Source organism: Pseudoliparis swirei, chromosome 1 (assembly GCF_029220125.1).
Source record: "Pseudoliparis swirei isolate HS2019 ecotype Mariana Trench chromosome 1, NWPU_hadal_v1, whole genome shotgun sequence".
Classification (NCBI taxonomy): domain Eukaryota; kingdom Metazoa; phylum Chordata; class Actinopteri; order Perciformes; family Liparidae; genus Pseudoliparis; species Pseudoliparis swirei.
Window position 1 is genome coordinate 10,688,159 of NC_079388.1, and position 27,413 is coordinate 10,715,571.

Here is a 27,413-nt window from a genome sequence, read left to right on the forward strand (position 1 = left end):
TTAATAATTATGTTTAAATTGATTTTCCAAGATGATAAAAGTCCTTATCTACACCGTCTGTTACTCAACCGGTAGTCTGTCCACACACGTCTATTTGAGCGCTGCATCGACACAAATGACTCAATGAATCAAGCAATGTCGTGAGGTTATGCACCTCCCCTCCATGCCCAAAGTATGATCCTTTTAGCGAGTGAGGTTTATAAATAAAGACAAGAACAGAAGGAAAAAGACAGTTCTTAAATCTTTAATGTAAACAGCAGTTTTGAGGGGCTTTGAAAAATCCTAAAGAAAACCATCTGAAGCTATTAAATAGGAAGAGGGGGGGGGGGGGATATATAAATCATACTAGAAATAACCATGATCTGTTTTTTAAATTAAAAAAGTTCATATACTTTCCATTTTGTGGCCATATAGTCCTGAACACACACAAAAAGACAACTTCCCTCGAACAAAACATTGACATCCTCTTTGTAATACAAACTACGAGGCAGATTCACAATTTTAAAATCTATAAATTATGACCATCTTAAACACGATGATAAACCCAAAAAAAAAGCTTAAATATTGCTTAGGAATGTTGTGTACAGCAGTTATTACAACGAGAGACTCAAATGACGTGTGTTGGTGTGTGTTCTTCACCATGGGGGTGCTCTCACGGCCCTTTATGGCAAAGCCGCTCTAGTCGTGTACAATATGCAATAAGCAGGACTCGGAGAGTAACATTAACATTTGACTATTTAAAAGAAAGGATTTGAAAGTACAGTGCCTTTATTTTAAGGATTGACTTAATCTAACAGTCTTCAGTACACGTGTAGCAGATCAGAGCAGATATGAGAGACGATTTCATTCACTGTTTCTGTAACTTTCCTTCCAGCCTCGTGGAAAACATTTAGCTGCCACAGATACCGTGAGTGAGAATGTGACAGGAAACACAAACCCCGTTCCTCCCTGATCCTGAACTACACCACCATCATCCCTCCCTCCTAAGAAGCCCTGAGGAAAAACAATAAAGTAAACATAAAAAAGGACGACAAGGAAGATCAATTTCTAAACATGTGTCTACCACAATCTTCAAGCATAAGGACCGCGGGCGCCTTCGGTCGAGAGGAAGAAGTGAACGTCTCGAAACTTCAGACACGGGAGGAGAGAGAGGAAAAGGACGGAGGACAACAGGCAAAACAAATACTTCCCGGTTTGTCTTCTCCATGGCAACCGGATGACGGCATCAAACCCGAGTCCCCTCAAGTGCAGCGAGCCTATTAATACGCACCGTCTTCTCTCTTAGCGGTCTAGCAAGAAGCAAGAAGAAAATAGTTCAATGAATCCTTTTTTTGTTAAGTCACAGTTCATTTTTTTTCTTTTTACATTATATGATTTGATTTGTTCCAGTTTATAAGAAAAGGGGATTGGTCCAGGGAGTACAGTAGGTGCTGGGTGGGTTTGTGTTCGTGGAGTTGTTTGGCTAGTTACAGTCGTAAACAAAGTCATAGTTGCTCGGTTCTTTGGGAATCGGGGGCGGGGCCTCAGGAATCTGGATGTTCTCTAGATCCAAGAGGCGGAGCTTCATCTCCATGGAGAGCAGGGTGTCCATGTCGGATTTGGTGTAGTCGCTGGTCATCTCCTTCCCCAGGAGAGCATTCAGACCGTCTGTCCACACGCAGTACTGCCGGGACAAACACACGGGGGCAGACTGCATTAAATTAAACCTAAACAGTACTCGTAGATAGACTCTGTGGCCATAACAAACACACAAAATATTCCAAAATTCCCAAAATAAAGCATGCTGTGTGTTTAGAGGAGCCGGCTGATCGTGTGCAGAGACACGATCAGCCGGAGAGAAGTAAACCACCCAGAGAGGAATGCTTGTGTGCACTGGGACTCGGGAGAGGCCGAGCAGGGACACCTTGTTCTCTCTTGTCCTATTTACAAACTTCTATGTTCAAAACAAAAATAAGTATCACGAGTTTCTGGCACAAGATTATGGTCAGTATATGATTATAGTTTTGTTCAAGTATCAAGTCGATTGAGATAATAAAAGTCTGTAAATACAAGCAAGATGTAAATAGGTTTTTGCCAGCAATATAAAATTGTTCTCCATCATTTGATAAGATTTTAATATCTCTTGGTCTTTTAGGACGTAACGAACAACGCAGCAAATCGATTCGAAGAGTTTAATGGAAATATCAAATATTATTTGGATTGTTTCCACACCAATGTGTTTTTTTCCATTTCAGTCGCTCCTATTTGCACGTGTAATGTCTCTGAATGCTTAAAGAGTTTGTCTTTACATTGCTGAGATGAATGCACACACATGGCCCACTGTGTATGTGTTAAATAAACCACTTAAATAGGATAAAGTGATAAGATCCACTACATATCTGACATGTACATGCTGATGCACTCATAGACAATCACATGAACTTTCTCTTTGTGTGCTCACGTGTGTTGGCTCGGTCTGACAGTCAAAGGGGGTCGTCACTGTTGGCTTACCTCGTGTTTGTCAGGAGCAATAAAGTTTAAATACTCGTCCGACTCGTAGAGGACGGAGAAGGCCAGCTCCAACACCTCCTGGAGGGAGGACAGAGTGGAGGGCAGAGAGGGAGCAGTGAGGAGCAGACAGTGGTGCAGAGACAGAGCGGAGAAAGTGGGATGAAGAGACGAAAGAAAAGAAAAAGGGAACAGGTGAGATGGACTCCACAATGCTGCCGTACCGATGCAATCTCCCTCTCCTCAACCGACTGTTACATCAGCAGCACATCGACTCATCGGGTATCAGCGAGGTGGAGCTCAAAGACTACGTTACATGGGATGTCCTCAGATACGAGATATTGAAAATGCCTGGGGAGGTTGGGAATATGATGTGATATGATTTTCTTTCTGGTGTATTACAAAACGCCCGCGGTGGTCGACTGTAGAACATGGAACAGAGAGACGCATTTGTGTCCATGAAAGAAATGTATTACATTCTTGCTTGCAATCTGTGTAAAATTAGCATCTGATTGACAAAAGGTATCAGGCAATTACAATCAGGCTTCAACTATGTCGCTCAGTGGTGGGACTAGTCTCAGATCAGGATCCTCAGAAAAGTAAAGAGTCATTGATGATGAGATATTACAACTTACATAGAATACTACAACCAAACTTAAATAAAACAGTTTAAAAAAAAACTATTACACCATTATTTCTCAGTATATACTTTTCCTTCCTTCCTACTTTTCAAAACCTCAAATAAAGTTATAGAGCCTTATATAAACCTTGTCATAAAACAGTCTACAATGATGCTCCCATCTCGGCGAGGTTGTGTTAACCTTCTTTGCAGCTCCAGTTTACGCCCACAAAGCACTTTATTCAGTGGAACATGGAGCTCATTTATCAATGCTCTCTTTTAGCTGGGTTTTTTCATGAACTAAGCAGCAGCGCCTCTTTCTTGCAGTGGTTTCTCTGCCATTATTGAGTTTTCCATTAAATACTGCTTAATTAAATCTGCTATTTTCTTACCTCAGCAACGGCTGCACAATTCTGCACCTGCTCTTTAGAGGATGTTTTAGGCCAATCGGACCCGTTGTATTAGTAAATACAGCAGAACATGAGATCATCCAGCTCCAGTCCTTTGGATGCTTCTCCCTTTAAATGCATGAACAGTACAAACTGGAGCGCCAGGAGATGTGTGTCCGTCATGAGACGCACAATGCCACAAGCAAACTGCTCTTCCTAGTCATTAACCCGTTTGTTTCACACGCCGACCGCGCATCAAGGCATGCTTGTTAATTAGCAAAGACAAAATGGCCCAGAGTACGTACTCCTATATGTGTACGGAATTAATCACAAAAACACTGCCTGACCGCTCCCCCTCCCATCTCGGCCTCAGTGTCCCACAAATGATCCACGTGCCAGCTCTGCCTTGGAGCGCACAGAGGTGACCTTGGCTGACCTTATAGCCGTGAAGAATGAATTGTGCTTGTGTTCTCATTCACGAGGCTGGGACAGGCCTGCTAGACGGCCCGCAGACCCCCCTCAGGTCGTTCCCCTCGACAAGGTGTGCTTATCGACAGCGTAATAAAGAAGACAGAGCGGGGAGGAGGCGGGCTGCTTTGTCTTCAAGGCTATTTATGCAGGATCCAATATATCAGAGTCCCGGGTGGGGTGGGGGGGATGGCCAAGGTTTGCAGAGACAAAGTGCAGGAGACGAAAGGCTGATGTGTACACAGACGAGATGGCTCTTTCATCCTGGATAAGTCCCCGCAAAGGGCAGGCCCATGTGCTACTTTCACATTTAAACAGCAAAGAAAAGAGTGCGGCATGTGTTCTGCAGCTGGTGTGCGATTCGTGTGTTCAGCTTAAGAACTGTTCCGGGATGCATTTCCTTCGCAATGACAACGATGGATACGTCTCTCTATGCGGAGCACTGAGACACAAGATATTGTGTTATTTTTTAAAGCGGAATTATGTAACTGACATCATGTTATGCAACTCTCACACACACAGGAACACGTTCTCTCGCCTGGATACCCACTCACCCACCCACACACACACACACATACACACCCACCCACACACACACACACACCTTGTTTTGCTTCAGGGCTCCCTTCTCCTTCATGTGAGGACAGTCTTTGCCGGTAATAACAGCTTTAATATCAGCCACCGGCACTGCAGAGAGGACAGAAGTGAGTTAACAACAACAACAACTTCATTGTTACAACTGGGTCACCCCAGATGGGCGGTTGGTTTATTCAAGTGATTCAATGTTTACATTTTCCTCAGATGCAAGTAAAACCGATTGGTAACTATAATAAAAATGTATTTTTGTCATATTTGCTGGACCTGTCACTGTATTCTGATAGCAAGACATGATGTAGATAATATGCGACCTCAGCCATTGGTCAAGTTTTAGTTTACATTCATGTCATCCCTTCATTATTTTATCCTATTAGACATTTGCAAAAATAATTCCCCTTGCAGGATTAATACACTAAATTTATAATACATTCTGACTTATGGCCAAAAGTATGTTTGTTGAAGTCACAGTGACCTCTGACCTTCAAATCAGTTCATCTTATAGTCCAGGTGGACGTTTGAGCCAAATGTGAAAAATAATCCTTCAAGCTGTTCCTGTACGAAAACACGACCTCCAGCCACAGCTGTCGCTGGCTCACAGCGGAGGAATTAGGTTCCTCTGCCGTCTGTTAGTGCTGCTTATGGCATTTTACAGTACAACGTTCAGAGAAGAATAACCAATCAGAACCAAGGAGTCTCTCATGCAGCTGTCAATCACTGCTTGTTAAGCTTGTGAACTCCAATATAATATGAATCAATATTGCGTTACTGTATTGCTTATTTCTGGCCTCCGAGCTGTCGAGCTGTTAAATGAAAAGGTTTGCTCTAATGGGCGATGCTTGTTTCTACTCGACTGTTCTCCACATGGTGGCTGGTCAGTTACTGGCTGTAGCTTTAGAGCCAGCAGTCAGTGCTGATGACACTATATTTTGGGGCTATGTACACCATCAGAGAGCATAGAGACATACAAGTAAAAGTACAAACGTACTGTGTCACAGTAGCGGGTAAAGACCATCAATAATGTCAATTGCTACTCACGTTTCTCCTGTAAAGAGTCGTGGGGCACTTCGGCCTGAGGGCTCTCTTCCAAATCTCCGTAGTGCAGGACTTTATGGTTCGGAGACAGACGGCAATACCAAAACTTATCTGGGAAAAAAAACACCCGGAGAAAGGAAGCCAGGGAAGGAAAGGGGGGAGGAAAAGAGGATGAGAGTGATGAATTCAGTCAGCGGCTGGCATAAGACATCATATGGTATCGCATGAGTCACCAACGGGAGTGAAAATTAGCATGGCAAAAAATCTGTGATGGAAAAAAAGAAGAAAACAGCCTTGAGGAAAATCCACAGATGGGCCGTGACGCTGTGCATGAGGGAGGGAGCGTGATGAGCAACAATACAGATGGCGGGCCTTCATCATCTTAATAATGACTCAACAACAAGAGCCCAGGACAAGGACATCAGGGCTCCTTTCTCTGGTGAATCCTTTGTATGGAGAGGGAGGAGGCCACACATGCCCACAGGAAGCATCAACGACAGATCATTTCATACAAAAAGAAGTTTACGGTTAAAAAATAGGTTTGTTGGCGTTACATGTATTCATTTAAACAACAAAAGGCTGTTTACAACTTAGTCAAATGGAGCTAAAAATGTGAACTGAAGTACAAAAAAATTAAGTGGATCTGGCTGTATTTTTTCTTCAAGACAGGAAGCTCAAAGTCTTTTACACACTTCCTAAAATGAGAAGCAGTTTTGAGACGTCATGTTTCAGTGCCTTGACAAGGAGCGTCACTACATAATGCAATGGATACATGTTATTGAGACGGAAAGCGCTTGAAGTATATTGTATTATTATATCATTATGGCCAGGTTCGGTTAAAGGCTGGAAATAATTTATCAAGACATCAAATGCTCATACAATTCATAATTGATGGTGAGTTCAGAGTGTTTTTCTCCTGGCAGATGTGAGGTGTAGTCCTCCAGCAGCGGGATCTACCAGCAGCTTCGGCCGCTGTGGCCAGCCGCGTGTTCGTTGGTGGTTCCCTGCCGAGGTGGGCAGCGAGCTGAGCTGGCAGAGCGAGCACAGACTGGGGAGGTCGGACTGGCGTGTGCATGGGTGGCACAGTCCAAATCCTAATTGCTGAAAATAGACAGTTGGCTTTGCCCGGCCGGTGCAGTGTCCAAGGGGCGTGGATAGAGAAGTGTGTAGCGGCTGTGAGGCGAGGAGTGTTTTGGGACAAGATGCCGTCAGCTGTTCAGCTCGACTAACGACGTGTGTCTGCATTCAAGACATATGTCCTTCCTTTGACACGGTATTTCTATCTTGGACTGAATTTAACTCTGTGATCATTCAAACTATATTTGTCCGATTCAGCTGCTAGAATATGGGTGAACAACATGGGTGTTCATAATCAGCAGCATCGACACCAGGTGTGCTCTCCTGAGCCCACGTTAGCAGTCAGCGAGCTGCACTTAAAGGACTGCACAGGTAACACCTTCCACACTGTAAAGACTATCAACCTGAGCTTCTAGAGAGAAGCACCCCCTGTAATATTTGATAAAGGTGCTTGAGTCCCTGCAAACTGGAGGAATTCACACAAGATGTTGAGGGAGAAGTGGAAGGAGAGATGTAAGGAGGAGGGCGGCACATTGCATCTGTGTAAAGAGACAGGAGACGTTGGTTAAGAAGTATTGTTAAAGTTGGTCTGAGGGCAAACAAGATAAAAATGACAAATCATTTTATGTGAATTCGCAAATGAAAATGAAACATGATCCTTTTATTATTGTTCAGCTCGCCTAAATCCTGCAAGACAACGTGATCTTCACATGGTCGAAGCGTTTAAGCACCAGCACGAGAACAACGGCTCAGAGCGGAGAAGGAGGGAAGGATGGACGACTCCCCTACAGCCAGTGTGACCCGACTGGCTAGTGTGACTCATTCTATTCAGGGAGAATAACTGAACTGTTTTATACGGCTGTCTGAGTGTCTACTGCTCCGGAATGACTTATTATTTTATTCCTGCGTTTATTATGTGTGCTGATGCGTTGGTACGCGCGTGTCCTCCATTCCTCTGACAAGGATCTCCAAAGGAACCGCCGTGATATGGTAATGTGAGACGATTCCCAGCATGTTGCGGAGTAAAAGCCAGACGGGCATAAATCAGTCGACCACACGCAGTGAAGACGATCAGACACGCGGTCGGGCTGAGGCTCTCCAGCCTGAACACCTGTCCTGCAACTTCTTTTCAATTCCTCCCCCCCCCCCCCCCCCCCGCTGCATTCCTTTTCAGTTTGTTTAGTTTGTTTCTGTAATTCAGCTTTGATAACATCTGGATGACAGCTGGCAGGACGCATCGTGACGAGGCTTTCAAATGCCAGGATGCATTGGTGTCCTCGAAGCGCTCCACCTGGGTGTGCTCAATTTGAATCGACTTATAGGAAGTACAGTTCCTGCTGGGAAGCTGACGACAACAAAGCAATAACAACAAACCGACTTACTGGGTCTGTTTGTTATTTCATGTGTTGGTAGAAGGAGACTGGGAGGGTGATGGAAAGTGCAAAAGAGTGAAGGGCTCAAGTTTAAACTAAAACTCAAAGTGGTCACACGTGTCAAACACTGGAGCATCATTTTGGGTATTCATACATTTGTGTTCCAATGCACACAAACACCAAACTATTTGAACATGTGTAAAACCGGTTTACAAATACACACCTCACAACCTGATTAAATATTTAGATTTTAAATACAGATGCTTAACGTCCATGTCACAGATCATGTCTAAAACAAATTGTGAGTCTTATTTGTATTTATTTACAGATGTGCGTGCATGAGAGTCATGGATTAGGTTACATGTGCGTGTGGAGTTTTAAAGACTATTTCCACACATTCAAATTTCTTGGTATTCGTGTATAGATTAGAACACATTTTTGTGAATACTCGAAATTACACACAACTCACAACATACACATTTGTGAGCGTTGTGAAATCAGTTTCATATAAATGCTGCTATTGCTATAGCTACTACTCTTTCTTTCTTTCATTCCTTTTAGTGGCAGTGAGTTTGAAAGATGATATTATGCTAAGTGAATAAGTTCGGTCCTCTCTGGGTTTTCTCTTTCTATCCATCTGCCCTCCTCCTCTACTGGGAGGAGTATTATCAATACTCACACTGTATCAAGTCAGAAATAGACAAATACACATTTGCTTGCTACATATCATGGCAAGCATGTGAACGTCTCAAGATATCATCTGGAAGTTGCTGTCTTCAGCCTACACGTCTAACGTTTGTTATGTTTCAGCCAAACAGACGCTGCTTTCACATTTCCCCTCCACCCTCCATCCCGTACTGCGGAGCAGTCGACTCCTTTTCGGTTTGGTCTATCTTTGTATTGTTTTGCCTGTCGCATGCGTCTCTGCCTCAAAGGCTGACAGAGCCAGAGGAATGTGTGTGTGGACTATCGTGACGGCGGGTCCACAGCCAGCCTGAGTTTCAAACAACTCCTGTGATACACACTCCCTGTGGGATTTTTGTAAAGCCGAGGGAATAAGTCGATGAGTGCAGAGAGGAGGGATGAACAAACAGGCAGAGTAATAACTAGAGATGATGGATTACCTTTGTGAACACAGCACGCAGAGATGTGATGTTCCACGCCTGGGTGGTTATGGTCTGTGGATGCACGGTGTTTGTGATGCATGTGTGTGCGTGTGAGCGCGGCCTTCTCACCTTGCCTCCTGCGACTACTGATTTTCCTGAAGCAGGTTCCATCACACAACCTGTTGAGCCTCTGCTGTTTAATCAACTCCATGATCTCGGGCTGGATCTTCTCCCTCAGCTCCCTTTAGAGACACAGAAAATGAACACAAAATTAGTTTCAGAGAAATATCAAAAATTCTATAAACCACATCGTTGCAGATGTGGAAAGTCGGGTGACGGTGAGGAACAAGATGTTCCGAGATCTGGAAGTGAACTGCTTTACATTTCCATGTCTTCTGGCAGTGTGCAGCATTCATCTTAATCCCCTGGATTACAGCCATCAGGAGGGAAGACAGGATGCCAGATATAGAGCTATACTTTCACACGAGCATGCACATGTTCACACAGTCACAAATGTGTCATGTCGCGTCCCAAAAGGCTGATCAGTGGGAACCTGTGCTGCCTTCGCTCTGGCTGTCATTATTTCATGCTGCTTGTCTGTGTTGAATATGAATGTGGAGCACACAGCACTAGTCAACATACATTACTTATATTATCCGCAGCACTGCTGATCCCCTTCTTTATTTTCTATCATTGTACTCAAGTCTTTTTCTCTTACAACCTTTTATTCTTCTCATTAGAAGCAGGCAGACCTTGACAGGCTTTCAGTTTTTTTAGTCACAAAAGAATTGCATTTCTATCTTGTCCTTGTATTTTCCCTCGCTGGTGTTCTCGATTACATTTGGTCCTTTTTTCTCTCCCTCTTCTTCTTCAGGCTCATCTCCCTTCATCCGTCTCACCCTGGCAGTCTTTGCCTCATCAGTGACTCCGGTCATTACATTGATCGGTGGTCGGACCTTCACTCTGGCGTCTTTCGAGGAGCAGCTGGTGGGAAAGGTGTGGCTCATTGCAGGTAGGATGGATGATCCTCCCTGCCTCTCGTGCTATTCTTTCTTTTGAGCTAGACACAGGAGGATGATCTAAGACGGTCACATGGTTTGGCTGCTTTCCCCTTTTAGGGAGCAGCTCCAGGTTACAGTTAAACTGATTATTTCCAGCAAATGCAGAAAATCACAGACAATGTAATTAAAGGGCTGAGGTGTTGTACTGGTAAACCTCAAGGAAGGAAGCACTCTGGTTGCTATCAGGTTGATGATGAAACAACAAAACTAAACTATTCCCAGCTTTGTAGAAATGTATCGTACCTACACCAGTATATCAGTAACAGTGGTATGCACAGGTGGAGCAGTGAATCAATAATGAATTACATTATAAGCACTTTTCATCCTAATTTCCTGCATTACAATTAAGTTGTGTGTTTGTGTTTTCTCAGAAGTTTATCCCCAGCAGTTCTGAGTTGACCTGCTGCATGAATTGTGGCAATTTTATATTTTAGTGAAAGCAACTTTCAGTAAGTACTAAACTTTCCACTTCCATCACAAATAACTGCGATATACTAATTAAAGGAGGATTACCTCAAAGAGTCAACATGACATAAGACAAAAAGAGGCTCTACAGGAGACGCAGCTCTGTTCCAACGCCACAATAGCTCCTCTTCACCTTCTTCCGATGTCTAAAGTCAATCTCTACATTAATTGAGAGCAGAAAGCACTTACAGCCGGCAACGCAGAGCTCCTTTAACTCTGCAGTCTGACACGCTCTCCTCATTAAGTCATGACGGTGCTGTATTGATGAGAGGAAAATTCCAACCTCAGGTAGTCTCACGCTGTTGAAGAGAGACTCGGGATGCGATGTTTTCCACTCATTCTGTGATCAATGTAATAAAATGTTTAACATGTCTTTTTCATTTAGGCATCTAGTTCATCCTGAGGCGGCGTGAACCTGTCGCATTCTGCTATACTCTGGTTTTTTCTAATAAATACAAGACATACTGTGTGTTTTACATATTAAACCACGTTTGTTACAGAATTCTAAATGTGAAACAGATAAATTATTTTCGGGTAAATTTTCCACAACTCCTTTCACTTTTGTTATTGTGTTATTTATACAATAGGATTAATTGGCTGTTTGGTCTCTAGCCTTCCAATATCGATTCAATAAGCCATTGGCTCAGCGTTGAGGGACGAGCTCTCTCTGTGAAGCAATTTTCCAATAGTGCTTGCTACTCCGTTAAATACAGGCCGTTCAAAAACAATGTTCTCCATTACAGGCCCTGCAACCATGATCAGTCAATTAATGATCAATTACAGTCTGGCTCTCCATGCTTTGTGAGCTTGAGGGTCGTTAATGGATTATTCACTGGGAATCCATTTGCAGACCATTTTATTCTAATGCATATCTCAATCACGAGGAGAGCAGAAAAGCAACCTGCTTTATATCAGAAGCTGCCATTTGGTTGAGAAATGGAAAAGGTGAGAAAATAAATAAATACATGCATATTAAGGATCACAACACTTTTTCGTCGCCGCAAATGATTCTGTTCATCTGAGTCTTAGGACCTGTTTAGGAGAAGAGAATACCACTGAGCAGTTCCTTCTACGCTACAGAATATGTCTCACTGTTTCTTGTATTCAGAGTGGACTTGTGTCGACATCATACTGGCCATTGATTGCTTGACTCACAGGATGGGGCGGGACTGGAAGTCTTCCTGATTCATCCTTTCGGACTGGCGTATCTTCAGGATCTCTGTGTAGCTCAGGTTCTGCAGGCGACTCTTGAACTGGTCCAGGGAATTAGGCTTAAGAGTCAGCGCTCGCATGATCTGCTCCCTCACCACCTGCATGACCTGCAGAGGAGAAGAGGCACAGGAGGGCACGGTGAGGTCATCATGGATGCAACATTCACACAGGGTGTAGAAAGAGAGTTTGTGTTTGGTGTGTGTGTGTGTGTGTGTGTATCAGTACAAGCCAGAAGTTAAAACTAACCCCATCCCTATTACCAGGAGCAGAGGAGCACATAAACTCGGTTAGGTTTCCGACAGGATTATTCTTTTCATTTTTGCCTGTATAATCCAGTCTGGTGCACTGAGCTTTAGGAGGAAAATAATAATAATTTGACAGTGGCTAGTCCACTGTTGGGGTCGGTGTCATGAATCAGTGCATGACAGAACTTGCCTTTAACTCCCCAGCCAGCTGATAGCATTAGTCTGGCTGCGGCTGCAGAAGCACGTCATGAGCGGGGTTCCAAGTCATCAATCCCACTTGAGGGTAACAATACAACAGGAAAGCATACTTCTATGTCTAAATCCATTTGCATGAAGTTTATGCATCGCTGTCAAGAGATAATTAAAGTGTACACACAGAACTCTGTGTACATCAACTCATCAGCATTGAAGACCAATACCAATCCTCTCAACGGCCAGACCACAATCCGACTGAAGAGGGTATCTCATGTTCATGAACACAACAATTCGATGCATCATTGCCTCAATAAATCTGTTCAATAAGTAACATGCAGTGTGTTTTCTAACAAATGGGCAACACATTGACCCTAAAAAAAGGAAGGTTCTAGAGAAGTAAGCATGTGGCTTTTTGGCACCAGCGGAGCTATAAGATGAGCTTTAGTACATATTAATGAACAGATATGACAAACTATTAGAATCACCATTATTCTCAAAAATCGATTGTTAGACTTTGAGCCTGTGTAATCTGATCAACCTACAAAGCTCAGACTCTGTGCACATGAGGTCCTGTTGCGTGTGATCCAAACCTGACTGGCATAAAAGTTAATGTAGAGCATCGGCGACTCAGCACAAGTACATCGTTCAAATTCCCTTTGAAAGGAGAAGACAGAAGATCAGGATCTTTTCTTTAAAAAAAAGAAGTGCTGCTCTCGGCTCTGTGTGCAGAATATTAACCACATTAAATCATTTGGAAACCATGGCGTAATGGCCACAGAAGACTGACCGACCACTAGAGGGCGAAGGTCGACATATTTCTTCCTATTGATGAGTTAAATCTGGTGGTTTTGTCTCCACTGAGGGATGTTTTCTGTGTTCTCCCTGTAATGTGTATGCCACATTGTCATGGGGAGAAACAGTTGTCCAGTTAACAGCACATGTACAACCTCCAGGACCTCCTCAGCCTCTCCTTCCGATCCCCACTCTCCCCATTAGTTGCAAGTCGAAGTGTCCTTGAGCAAGGCACTGAACCCCCAGTTGCTTCCCGGGCGCTTCACCGCAGCCCACTGCTCCTTAATAACTAAGGATGGGTTAAATGCAGAGAACTAATTTCCCCTTGGGGATTAATAAAAGTGTATATTTATATATTTTTTTATAAATGAGGTGAAAAATGAGCAGACGAATAGATGAAGCCACAGCTCGCAATCATGCTACGAGAGATTTATCACTCCTAACCACTACTTTCAATCACAACTTCATGGAGTTGCCCCTCACACAATTTTACACACATACACACTCATATAATCCTGATAATTAAGCCTCAAACTAATTTATTTTCCCATTAAAATTACTTATGGTCTGTCAAGAGTCGAGAATGAACATGTTTCCTCAAGAAGCCATTTACAAAGAATGGGCTTTCATATCCATTTGTAGAACCCCAAAACACAAAAATTGTGCCCTGAAATCCTGCAATCAGCGGGGCGCTTAGCGGGACACTTAGCGGGACGCTTAGCGGGACGCTTTTGTATTTTATGAGCTTTTGAACGCAACTCACTTTCCAACATCCTCCTGCTCTCTGGAGACCGACTGCCGTGCAGCGCTGGTGTTTCTTTCAGCCCAGCCGTCCCAGGGGAATGTTCATTAACATGCCTTGTTTGCAGTCATGTCTCCGGAAGGAAAACAATTCTGTCGGCCCATGTGGCTGCACTCATGCTAATTAACACCCCCGAATATTCATCACATTTCATACAAACACATGGTCCGCTCACAACAGGGCGGAGGGGCATTATGAATATTTTACGTTCGTCCTTCTTTTCCATCGACTGCTCAGAGAGCACCTTGGTGGAGGGGAGATGACATCAGCGCAGGAACAAACTTGGCAGGGTGAGCTCGCCCCTCGAGGCTCAGTGTTGTTCTGCGTCTCGGCTTCTTAGTGCAGGACTGTTCATCGTCTTAGCAGCTGATCCAAGATTATTCTTTTCTACTGTATCTCGTGCACCCTAATTTCTGTCTCTCTCTACATTTCCTTTCACGCTACCTAATCTCTTCCAGACAACAGGCCACCATTCTTTCTTGTAGCTCTTTTAAGGAAGCCTTAGACATCAGAGCAAGTGTCAGGAAAAGTAATTGAACGCTGTGCCATGAGCCGCCGAGTACACGTATTGAAGAGCTGGCCACACCGACTCGCCTGCCATACTCCTCCACCCTCACTCTCCTCCTTCTCCTCTCGGTCTTTCCTCAAAAAGGACAGTTGGGTAGTTCCTTCTTCCTGGAGTAAACCCACCATCCATCATCGACAGCCGTAACAAATTACCGTACTCCCTCTCTGACCAGTCGACTGTCGCCGCTGCTCCATTTACCTAAAAGGGATGCTAATGACATCATTTACTCGCTGTCAGTCAAATGCTCACCCGCCCCTCAAGCCTGGGTGGGGAAATCTGGAGATTGTGCTGGAGAGGCACTTTGGTGGGCAAATAAAGTAATCACAGAATAATTACGTTGCTCATACTCTCTGAAAGCAATCAAAAAGTCCATATCACTCCGTGATAATTGGGGCATCGGGGGGGGTGTTCACGCATTTAAAAAAGGTGTAACGTGTAAGATCTGGCCAGATGGTTTCTTATTAACTAAAGTTATCAAAAGAGAGTGAAGTAGAAAGACATTTTGATGTTAATATGTCAATGTATTGTGCAGCAGATATTTATTGACAACCGGCAAGGTCTGCCCGTACTTTCTGGTGATACTTGTTCCTTGAGAGGCAAAAGTAATTCAGTGCAGCCCTCAGGCCAGAGAACGAAGGAGTAGTGCTGTGCTGAGGGTGTGTCAACATTACATCACCTCCATTGCCCGTGTGCACTTTGATAGTTTGACTCCACCAGGAGATTGATTCATCGGGAGTAGAGTGTGCAGGTTAGCAGCTCCACCACCCTGTTGTGGGTACCGCTGATGGGGTTTGTGCCGGCTGAATCAGAGTTGCTGCAGCCGCTGACGCCCCCCCCCCTCCCCCCCCCACAACGACCGCGTGCTCCTCGCTGGGAGGACGTCATTTTTTTGCTTCTGCCATTTTTTTATTTAAAACAAATTCAAAATGAAGATGGATGATAGAGTGTCGGGTTAGAGTGTTATTTTGATCAGCTCTCAGAGTTTCTGCAGTTTGGTTCAATCCTGCGTATTCCTGCAATGCTACTAATTAGAAGTTGGTGCTTATTCAATATATTGTAGTGTAAGGTGAAACACTGACCCTTATTACTATTATTGTTTGCACCAAATTACACCTTCAAAGCCTTGAACAAAAGCCTAGACAAAAGATGCATGCTTGCCTACGTACAAAAGGAAGCATTATCACAGGTGCACATATGTTAATTTCTAACCGAGTGCCTGTATTTTTGAATAATAAGTAGAAAAAGAGAATACAGGTAATCCATGTCCCTGTTATTGAAATGGTAATTACACGTTCCCACCCTGACAGCAAGTTCCATGTTCAATTAATAATTATCTCTTTTACAGTTAACCACGATGCCACTAAAAATAAAACAATGCCAAACCGATGGATATGAAAGGATGCCCACCTCCTAAGAATCTGTATGGAAAGAGGAGTGCTATTGTGGTTGTATTACATTTAGAAACTGATAAATACATTGAAAAAAGATGAGAAAAAAGGGTTTTAGAAGATCATATTTAACCAGAAGTACCATAGTGTAGTCCACATTTGAACAGGTATAGACATACCTGCAAACTCATGAGGGGTGAAAAAGGTGACAACGGGGGGCCACACCACATCCACGTTGTTTGATGACACCTCGAAGCTTTTATAACTTTGGTCTTTTGATTGTTCTGACCGCAAATCTAATTAATATTAACAAACATTTTAAGAAAAAAGGTCCTCTGAATAATTCAGGTATTGGGCCCTAATAATAGTAATAACAACTTTACATTGTCATTTTCTTTTTACTTGTGTGCTCTGCTGAGCTTTGAGTCTGTTCCATGAGCCTGTTCCATGAGTCTGTTCCATGAGTCTGTTCCATGAGCCTGTTCCATGAGTCTGTTCCATTAGTCTGTTCCATGATTCTGTTCCATGAGCCTGTTCCATGATTCTGTTCCATGAGTCTGTTCCATGAGCCTGTTCCATGATTCTGTTCCATGAGCCTGTTCCATGAGTCTGTTCCATGAGCCTGTTCCATGAGTCTGTTCCATGATTCTGTTCCATGAGTCTGTTCCATGAGCCTGTTCCATGAGTCTGTTCCATGAGCCTGTTCCATGAGCCTGTTCCATGAGCCTGTTCCATGATTCTGTTCCATGATTCTGTTCCATGAGTCTGTTCCATGAGTCTGTTCCATGAGCCTGTTCCATGAGCCTGTTCCATGATTCTGTTCCATGAGTCTGTTCCATGAGCCTGTTCCATGAGTCTGTTCCATGAGCCTGTTCCATGAGTCTGTTCCATGAGCCTGTTCCATGAGCCTGTTCCATGAGCCTGTTCCATGAGTCTGTTCCATGAGCCTGTTCCATGAGCCTGTTCCATGAGCCTGTTCCATGATTCTGTTCCATGAGTCTGTTCCATGAGTCTGTTCCATGATTCTGTTCCATGAGTCTGTTCCATGAGTCTGTTCCATGAGCCTGTTCCATGAGTCTGTTCCATGATTCTGTTCCATGAGCCTGTTCCATTAGTCTGTTCCATGAGTCTGTTCCATGAGCCTGTTCCATGAGCCTGTTCCATGAGCCTGTTCCATGAGTCTGTTCCATGAGTCTGTTCCATGAGTCTGTTCCATGAGTCTGTTCCATGAGTCTGTTCCATGAGCTTGTTCCATGAGTCTGTTCCATGAGCCTGTTCCATGAGTCTGTTCCATGAGCCTGTTCCATGAGCCTGTTCCATGAGTCTGTTCCATTAGTCTGTTCCATGATTCTGTTCCATGAGCCTGTTCCATGAGTCTGTTCCATGATTCTGTTCCATGATTCTGTTCCATGAGTCTGTTCCATGATTCTGTTCCATGAGCTTGTTCCATGAGTCTGTTCCATTAGTCTGTTCCATGAGCCTGTTCCATGAGCCTGTTCCATGAGTCTGTTCCATGAGTCTGTTCCATGAGTCTGTTCCATGATTCTGTTCCATGAGCCTGTTCCATGATTCTGTTCCATGAGTCTGTTCCATGAGCCTGTTCCATGAGCCTGTTCCATGATTCTGTTCCATGAGTCTGTTCCATTAGTCTGTTCCATGATTCTGTTCCATGAGCCTGTTCCATGAGCCTGTTCCATGAGTCTGTTCCATTAGTCTGTTCCATGAGCCTGTTCCATTAGTCTGTTCCATGATTCTGTTCCATTAGTCTGTTCCATGAGCTTGTTCCATGAGCCTTTTCAACTTTACAAAAGGGTTGAAAAGCAACAGACAAAGAAAGGATGAAAGAGAAGAGGAGAAAGAAGTAGGTGGAAACAAGGGGTGAATTCAGGGAAGGAGGAGGAGGAGGAGGTCTGTGTGAGAGGACATTTTAGGGAGGCGTAACAAAACACAGATCTCTGTCTGACGCACACACGACGGCTTCGCTCTGGTCAGAACAGTGTCGAGCTTCACAGGCGTCCCACTTGGCGAGACAACAGACAGCGGTCCATGTGGCCGGTGTCCTCGTTAGAATGGTTAGAGACGTTGTGGATGACATAAAGAGGACAACCGTTATCTCCATTTGGATGGCAGGATTGGGATAATCAAATGTGCCAATAAAAATATGCGTCATAATGGGCAGCATGGACAGAAGTAAAAGACTGTTGACAACAACTGTTGTTTACATAATGACTTCAGCTGAAATAATTAGTCGATTAACTGATTAATCTGAAAAATGACTGGTTTTATAAAATGAGGACTGGCTGTTTTCCCCCAAATACATTTGGGTATTCATGTCATTTCAAACATAACCATGTTTCTGGGCATTTTTCGACGTTGGAAATATGCAACCCCAGTAACGACCTTTCACAGCATAATGCAAAGAAGGAGAAGAACAAGAATTGAATGCTGCAGACAGATTCCAAGATTATATTTTTAACATATTCAGCTTTTCTTGTTAGACTCTCCCGACAACCCCGCCACGGCTCTTTGTCCAGCCTGCAAAGAGCAACTTAGTGGAAAGGCACTACTTTCATCCATTAAAATTTAAATTATGTATCTACCCCCCACGGCTGGAATGTAAGAAGTCACTGTATCTGAGTATTTCAATAAAACTAAATAGAGTGGTAAGAGGTAAATGTAACTTTCAAGCACAGTAAAAAGCAGCTCCTTTCTCTCTGAACGCCTGAGGGACCCGTTTGACAGTATTACTGCACGGAACACCACATACTGGATTGAAGGCAAGAGAAATACACACGCATCCTAATCCATCCCTCACTTACATGCATTATACAGCACGAACAAGTATACGCACACAACAAATTCCAAGCAAGGAATCCGTGTCCTTCGCTGAAGTCGAGAACCGTTCTTTAATATCACTAATAATAAATAAATAACATCAGGGTCTGCAGTCCGAGTCCAGCATGACGGCCGCAGCATGCAGACCGCGGCTCAAGTCTGCCCTTGGAGTTTTTTCCTTTACCACTCTGTATTTCACTGGTGCTTCTGACCGTGTGTGGCTGTGACTTGGGTGCATAACGCAACTATTTCATGCCAAGTGTATTGCTGAGGACTCAAGGAAGCAGTGTTGACGTTCTCTGTATGAGCCGCAGCACCACAGGCCAAGCATTCAGCCAGTATTCACTGCACTACATCCATGTAAATTCACACATACACACAATACATCTGGAGACCTCCCGCCATCAATCCTATTCTTCCTTCCACATGAGTGATGCAGGGTCGACGCCGGCGCTGCTGTTGCCATATTTAGAGTGCGAGCACTGCCAGCCCAGACAAACTGTCAGAGGAGCTTCTCTTCAACAACAGGCTCCATGTGAGGTGCAGCTCGGCCCATATGGATGACTACAGAGCAAAGTCGCCTGGGAAATCGCCACTTACTGTAAGTCAAGAAATGCTGATGAAAGCCAAGTGCCAACCGTGGCTTGTGCACATCTTTGCATTAATGAGTGTTTTATTATGACACGGTTGTTGCAGGAAATATGAACGTTCTGCATTAATTGTCCCAGAGGGATGAGCAAATTGGTTGAGATTAAACTCCCATTCAGGGATATCAAAACAGGTATTATTTCATTCTATTTCATATAATAACTCCAATCTGGAACAATCCCTAAGCAAGAGTCTATCCATATTTCGCTTTTTGCCAAGTATGAATTATATCTGAAATATCAGCTTTTGGATCTGATGTGGTCTAAAAACCGAGGTTAGTCAAATTCTAGATGAATAACACAAAGAGCAACTATTTAACAGAGGATGTTATGCAGATTTCCCACCAGGTTTTGCAGATAATTAGCATATTTCCATGCGCAATGGGACTCAGGGACCGATGTGGCATCCAGGGTTATGGAGCTAGTTAGCTGCTTTGTATAATTATGTGCTGCTCTTCATTCTGCACAATACTTGCTTGGCAAAGAAAGCCGTTGAATGCATGAGAGTGTTGCTTTGGCCCAGCCCACGTTTTGCCGTTTTGCTTTTCGTGTGACTGGCGAGAAACACCATGAACCTCAAAACAGAAAACCTCTGAGTATCAGATATTTCCCTCCCATGCGTCATCACCCTCACGCTAATGAATGAAGAGATTCAACAACATATTTAGGCGATACTAATAATGAGGCCCACAGCAGGCCCCTTTATAGAGACTTTTCATTGTCTGCAGGGAGAATTTAAAATATATACCGTTTGTATTTCTCTGCTCAAAATGTTGACACATCTATCAAAGAAATGCACACTGATTAATCAAAAGAGGAATAGATGTAAATAAATAATAGATAATTACATCAAAAGACGAGAAAACTTGAGTTTTCTCGTCATTTTCCGGCTGATATCCAGTGAGCAGCTGTGAAGACGGGCCACGGGTATCATCACCGTGGAAACACAACAAAACTAAATGTTAGCTCCACATCTCATGTAACTGATGGTTTGATGCTAATGGTTGTTGATCTCTTTCCAGTCTGATTAGCGAGCGGAGCTTCTGCGCTCTAAGTGTGAGTGGGCCAACGCTGCCTGAGATCAGAGATCCCCCCCCCCACCCTTAGGCGCATGTACACACACACACACCCACACCCACACACACCAATGGATTGCGATGCATGTACAAACACACAGGCGCTGTCCGATTGCGCATACACATGTGCAAAAACAATAAAACAAACCTTGTTAAGGGAGTAGGAGGTGAGGCAGTCAGGCAGAAAGATATAAATAGCCCGTCTGAATTCAGCAATAGAGGTGGAGGGGGGTCGAGAGGCAAGAAGGAGAAGGAGGAAAAGAGGGAGAGAGACCACATGAGGAAAAGAAGGAGAAAGAGCTATAAAGGGATTGATTGAAGGACAGAGAGAGGAAGAGGGTTGTAGAGGTAAATACAACCCGTATGGAAAAGGAAAACAGCGTGTCTCATTGCAGAAGAGGAGTGGGGGAGGGGCTGGTTTACTGTGTCCTGATACGAGTCACACACGTACTGCTTCATGCAAAGCACGCAGCAGCAGCCAGTTGTTGGCATACGTGAGCAGCGCCTTCGTCAACTGTAAGGACATGAGTCCGGGAATCCAAACACAGCATCCACCCAAAACATCCACTCACATCATTATCGCCACATCACTTCTGCCCGGACACAACAGACACACCTGTTTCATTAACCCGGCATGTTTAACCTTCTGGCAAAGTGGAGGCACTGTCCCGTTGCTAAAGAGCAGAGCCAGAAGTCATTTGCATTGATTTGCATGAAGCGTCGGAATCGATTGGCGGCAGATCAGCCTTAAAAATAAAAAATAAACTAGAAAGGCATTCTCAACACACACTCATATTCTTTAATAGTAGCCAAACATAAAAGGATTCGAGATGGTTGAGGGCGGGGTTGCTCTGCTGCAGCTGCTGTGGCTTTTGATGGTCGCCAAGTTAATAATCCCACATGGGACAGGTCCGTCTTCAACATGGATGAACTAATAGACTATCTACTCTCCTCTGGATCTCCTCAGGCCAGAGCAGAAATGTCAAACACCAACAAAAACAGCTTTGCTTCACATCTGTTCTTGGTTTATTTAGCTGAAGTGCTGGGGGGCCAGGTTCAAGGTCTCTTGCTCAAGGGCACTTTTACAGGACACAGTGACTGAACGTGCCTTGCCGTGTCGGCTTGGAAACGGTATCATCAACAGAGCTGTAACTAATGTGTATTACTTTACTGTTGGAATAGTTAGTCATGTTGTTATGTACGCTTGTCGGCTTTCTTGTTGAATCCTAGATGAGAAGACTGAAGTCAGTTTTCTATCCGTCTGTTCAACATGGAGCTGAACTTGACAATTTAGAGCAAAAACTGGAATTGGTTGTCTTGCCAAGAAATACTCCAGCACCCCAGTACAGGATTATTATTAACTTTTGGTTTTGTTATAAGCAAAACTGATTTCATATAACATGTTAATAATGCTGGTCAATGTTTTTGGTTCACCTTCGGACTGAGTCCAAGTTGTTTTACCATTGTTTCCAGTGTTCATAGACTAAAGCTTCATACTGAATAACCGTATGTGGGAATTGCATCTCATTTAATTGTCTTCAAAAAAACGTCAAACTATTCCTCTAATTTGTACGTATTTTTAGATGAATGAATTAAGTGTTGCTAAATTATCAGAACATTTTGAGAAATCTCTTGTCTGGAGAACAACGTTTTTAATAGTTAAATATCAATGTCAATGTAATAATGAACACATCTATATATGTGAGACGGTGGAACAGGCAAACAGACTTTTTGGATGAATGCCTAATGATTCAGCACTCATCAAAATTGATGTAGAATACTTTTTTGTCAATCAACTGATTGATTAATCTTCTAAATAATCCAGTACAATGTAGTAGATCACAATTCCTCCATACAAAGCCAGGTTTAAAGCTTATCATTGTTCTGTGTACTGTCCAAAACAAATGAAATCAGGCACTGGCAGTGTTTCACAGACTCCTGCTCTGCACCCGAGTCAAACCCCTCCGGCTGAAACATCGGTTGAAGCTCATCCAAGGCTGAGAGAGACAGGATGGAGTGGAGGAGATCAGGAGTAGTGGCATCGAATTCCTCTGGTGACAAAAGGTGGGTGTTGGTGTAGTGGAGTAATCCCATTCACAACAACAAAGCCAAACCCCCACACACACACACACACACACACACACTATGCACGCACACACACGCACAGTACACTGGCATACAGATGAAGCCTGCAGGGATGGGGGTAGGTGAGTACGCGTGTGGATGAGTGGGTGTGTGTTGGTAAAATTGTAATCTAGCAGATTATATGTGTGTGTGTGTGTGTGTGTGTTAATGAAGGCTGGGATCTGGGTCCTTGTCGAACCTGCTTACGCCTCGCTGAGTCTACACAGCCCCATCTGTCCCTCCTCTTTTTCTTCCACTCTGCCCCTGTCCCATCTTCTCCATCCCAGCCTTTTCTTCTCCTCTCCTTCCACTCTCCATCCTCCCTCTTCCTCCTCCTCTGCAGCCAGGCAACAACACAAACAGTCCCTCTTCCTCCTTTACTACCACCTCCCTTTGCTCCATCAATCCATGCACATTGAAAACCACTCTCTCTCTCACTTTCTTTCTCATTCTTACTTACATGTCACCTCCATGTTTCCAAGTGTGAAACTCTCCACAGTGACAGGTGAATCCTCGTGCTTTTGCCAGCGATGGAGTTGTTAGCGCGCGCCAGGAGACAAGGATGGATGGAAGGATGGAATTAGGAAGCAGATGGCTCCTAGGAAGAGCGGTCTAGCTGATTGTGGACAGTTAGCTTGAGCATGAGCCACAATAAGGGACTCGTCTGTCAGCGCAACTCGTGCACCTTCTTCTTTTGTGCTTTCCTCACTTGGCTCTTTGTTCCTTCAGGTTTCCTGTTTAATTCTCAATTGTAGTAGGTTCCCTTAAAAAAAAAAAAAAAAAAAAAAAAAAAAAACTAACAACAAACTCTCCTCGTTTCTTCTTTGACAGTCCCTTTTACTATAATATTTCTGTATGTATCTATCTGCCTTCCTCCCTCCCTCTGTGACTTTAAGAGCATCAGCCAGGCTGCTCTGCTTCGCTTATGTTGATCTCCAGGCTTATGCCCTGATTGGACACACGCCACGACCAGAGACACCAATGGTGGTGCAGCAAGTGAATCACATGATAAGTGTGTGTGTGTGTGTGTGTGTGTGTGTGTGTGTTTAGACCGAGAAGGAGGGAGGGAGGGAGGGATGAGAGAAGAGGAGACGAAGGAGGAGGAGGGGTATCGTGAGTGGATGCAAGTCGCCTCATCAGTGAGGGATTGAGCGGCTGAGCCGACTGAGATGGAGCCTCTTCTTTGGGGAGGTGAGGGAGGAGACGCTCCCAGAAAAAACATTTGGATGAACAGACAGGCAGTCGTACTAGAAAGAGTCTCTGATAGACACACACGGACGCATTTCAACATGCATCGTGGAAATGGCTCCATCTTACTGAAACAGCCACGGCAGCGCAGGCAGTGGTAATTGGACAGTGGTTACTATGGAAACAAGGGAAACGGTTGCTTGACGGTCGGAGCTTTGCCCTGGGAGCATCAGACTTGCCTCCATTAAACACACACACAAACACACACACACACCTCTTGTTCTCAACAACGTCTTTTACTACGCTACATTCTTGGTGTTTGTGTGGGTGTGTGTGTGTGTGTCAGTGTGAGATGGTAGGGGGATCAGTGCCATTGTGTTTTTAAGCTTTGTTTAAGCCACTATGCCGTTGTCTTTAAAAAGCATAAATGAACATAAAAGCCTATGTGTGTGTGTATACGTGTGTGTGTGTGGGGTGGGGGGAGGGGCAAATGCTCAGTCAGCCATGAAGAGCCAGCGGCTGAGAGAACCTTTAGCGTTTAAGAATTGCAGGCCACATCACCACATACATCCAAATGTCGATAAAGCCCCAACGAGGTGTTTTAGTTCTCCACGCCACAGAAAGCTCAGCGCCGTCACCGCCTGTGGGAGCTGCAGGGAAATCTCGCCGTACAACTCGCTGTGTTATCCTGACACAGCTTATTATCCCTCCACGCAGCCTTGAGAGCATGCAGCTGCATGTACTGTACGCACATGAGGAAATACATGTTGCATTGCGATTATATTTACACATTACAACCACAGCCCTTTACAACAAAGACGACACACAATGTGAGATTGTTGCCTGCCAAGCAAACAGCAATGCATATTTGTCAATGCCATTGTGACTTTTATTTTACAGTAATGAGGAATGACTACTTATGAAAAAAACTATTCTTAGTCGTCTGAGAAACCAACAACCAATTATATGATTGATTGCCAACGATGAGGCAGCACAACGAAAGAGTTCAATAGTCCACTTTAAATGTGCAATTGGGTGCAGTAAAAATGACAATAACTGTGCTTCAAATCAGTGGAAGTGCTTGGACAGCATTACTAATATACATCTCTGTTCTTAGCCTCTGTTCACAGTTATGCCCTCATCATCCATCATTAGGAGAGTGAGCACTTACTGTTAATATAAATCAGTATTAGCTTTGACATTATTCATCCAAACCTGCATTCATGTTCTAACCTTTGAGGAAAGTCATCGTCTTCCCTTTAAGTTGTAAACTCCATTTGGATTTTACTCCAGATAGTTATTACAATTTATTATATCCAACTTTCTTATTCCTACCCTCTTATAGAAACAGTGGAATACATAACATGTTTTTAAGTTTCCTGTGTTAGTTGTTCAATACGCTTTTGGTATTAACCAAATATATATATATATATAAAGAATTCGGACAAAATCCCCTTTTTCCCCTTCTTGTAAAACCTTCAGAATACTTTTGAGGTCTTGAACATGGGGAAATATATTTATACTAATTCTAAGCCTCACATCCGACTCGTATTGATATCCCTCATATTCAGCTTCACACGGGAGGCTAAAGACTCTTAATCGCTGTTCACTGTGACTTCAAATGTTGATTTTGGGGATTTCCCTTTATCCTCTTTTAATTACTCACTTTCTTGACTCCATAAAGCCGTAACCAATTTTCTACTTCTTATTGTCATTACTAATATTTTGTCATTCTTATCTGCTCATGCCAACGCTCATGATTTAGTGGGATTCACTCTGAGCTTCGCCAGTCTGCCCTTTTGGGACATCTTCCCACTTTCCATCTTCTATACATTTTGTTTTATGGAATGTCCATTCAATGACGGTTTCAGTTACAGATGAACCATTTTTGTTGCCAACGTTCAGACATCCTCAGAGGGGCCGATGTCTCCAGAGTGTTTCTAAGTTCGTAGAGGATACAAACCGAGACACTCAGCGTTGAGGCTGCCAGCGCAGAGCTCTGCACGCACCATTTAGCCGATATGAAGCCCTCGAGACCCAACAGTCTTACCAGCGACAAGCTGCTGCCAACTTTCAAACTCCCAAGGTACAGAGTGATGAAAGACTAGGGAGGGAAGAGGGGAGTAGGAGAGAGGGAAGGGAAGCATCACCTATTCCAACTCAATCGAAACTGACTCTCACCTCCAAGGATGGGATTGAATAAGAGGATATCTTGCAAGGGGAGGTGTGTGTGAGGCGTTGAATTCTCCTCCAAGGTGAACTAGAAATACAGCTGGATACGAGATGTGGAAGTCATTCAAAGCACATTGGAGACGGTTGCATCTCTCCTGGCAAACCCATCATTAAATAAATAAAGGCTCAGTTCATTATAACAACATGTAGGTCAGTGGTCGCCAACCCGTCCATCGGCCGAGCGCCTGCTGGTGGCCTCTTACACGGCCGAATTGTTCTCAGCTGTGCTCCCCCGAATGAGGGTTCTTAAATTGAACGCGTGTTCTCGTGCATCTGGATTTGTATACAGAAATGCCCGCCAGCTCCTTATAAGGGCATGCAACTGATGAGACCCGTGCATCGACAGACTTCACGAAAAAATTAACTTAAAATCATGTCAGAGCGGAAAGCGAGCACCGGTCGAGTAATTCAATTCAATTCAGTTTATTTGTAAAGCCCAATTTCACAAATTGAGAATTTGTCTCAGAGTGCTTTACAATCTGTACATATAGACATCCCTGTCCCAAAACCTCACATCGGTAATCTGACTGAGACCTAACTTCACCGGTCAGAGGTGCAGATACTGTTGCAGACTGTCGATGTGTCCACTCTACTCTACTGTGGCTATATCGTGCTTATTTATTCAATCACTTACATTTGCAGTGTTTGTGTCGTGCTTTTGTTTATTTTATGATATCACAATACCTCGTAGAATCATGACTATAAATGTAAAACAGAATTGTTAATGACACAAATATTCTCGTATTTTATATTCTTATAATTATTTAAATGAGAGTGTCTGTAGAGTTCATGTGAACATAATCACCAACCGTCTAAATTTTGAAAGAATCCCATATATGAAAACTTTCATGAATGCCAAATTTGGCCCCGGAAATTTTGAAATTCACCAAATTAAAGTCCAGGAGCTGGCTAACAGACAGACAGCTCACAGACCGCCTCAGACTGGTTGTCTACCACAAGGCACAAACAGTGTTCAGTCAGACACCTCATGTACTTGAGTCACATGACTTCTGATGGCATGGTGGTGGCACACAGAGCTTAACTGCACTTATATTAGTTGCACTGACTGAGACTTTATTCACTGTTGTGTTGTAACTTCAGTTGATAAATAAAACAGTTAATATTGGTAGTTCATCCAGCCAGCTCATTGTAAATGTGTTTTTTCTTGTTCAATACAAAAGGAAGATCTCGCCTGTCCAGAGGTCAGGGATCTTGGGCGTAAAAAGGTTGGTGACCACTGATGTCGGTCATCAAACAGAGATGGCAAGTTATCCTGTGTCACACTGAACATTCCTTTTTTTATCTCGTAAAATGATGCTGAGGTAGTGGGTAGGTTCCATCTACCTTGAGTTTTTTAATTGATTGTCAAAAGGAGAAACATGGATGGTGGTGAGGACTTCAATAGCCTCCATTGTGTAGCCTCCTGCATGGTTAT

General features: G+C 43.7%; 1 protein-coding gene across 5 annotated transcripts in view; it reads right to left on the reverse strand.

Moving 5' to 3' along the window:
- Nucleotides 1-228: 228 nt before the first annotated feature.
- The window catches only part of elmo1 (engulfment and cell motility 1 (ced-12 homolog, C. elegans)), an 89,039-nt gene continuing 61,854 nt past the window's right edge, over nt 229-27,413 (reverse strand). For 4 of the 5 annotated variants that reach the window (XM_056441430.1, XM_056441353.1, XM_056441497.1 and 1 more), the window contains exons 17-22: nt 11,830-11,993; nt 9,278-9,390; nt 5,596-5,703; nt 4,568-4,650; nt 2,491-2,568; nt 229-1,663 (exon numbers count right to left, since the gene is read on the reverse strand). In XM_056441430.1, coding sequence (XP_056297405.1) covers nt 1,463-1,663; nt 2,491-2,568; nt 4,568-4,650; nt 5,596-5,703; nt 9,278-9,390; nt 11,830-11,993 — 747 coding nt within the window. In that variant the 3' untranslated portion in view covers nt 229-1,462. Of the gene's footprint in view, nt 1,664-2,490; nt 2,569-4,567; nt 4,651-5,595; nt 5,704-9,277; nt 9,391-11,829; nt 11,994-23,018; nt 23,203-27,413 lie in introns of those variants that run through there. The other variant, XM_056441578.1, reaches the window with a different exon arrangement.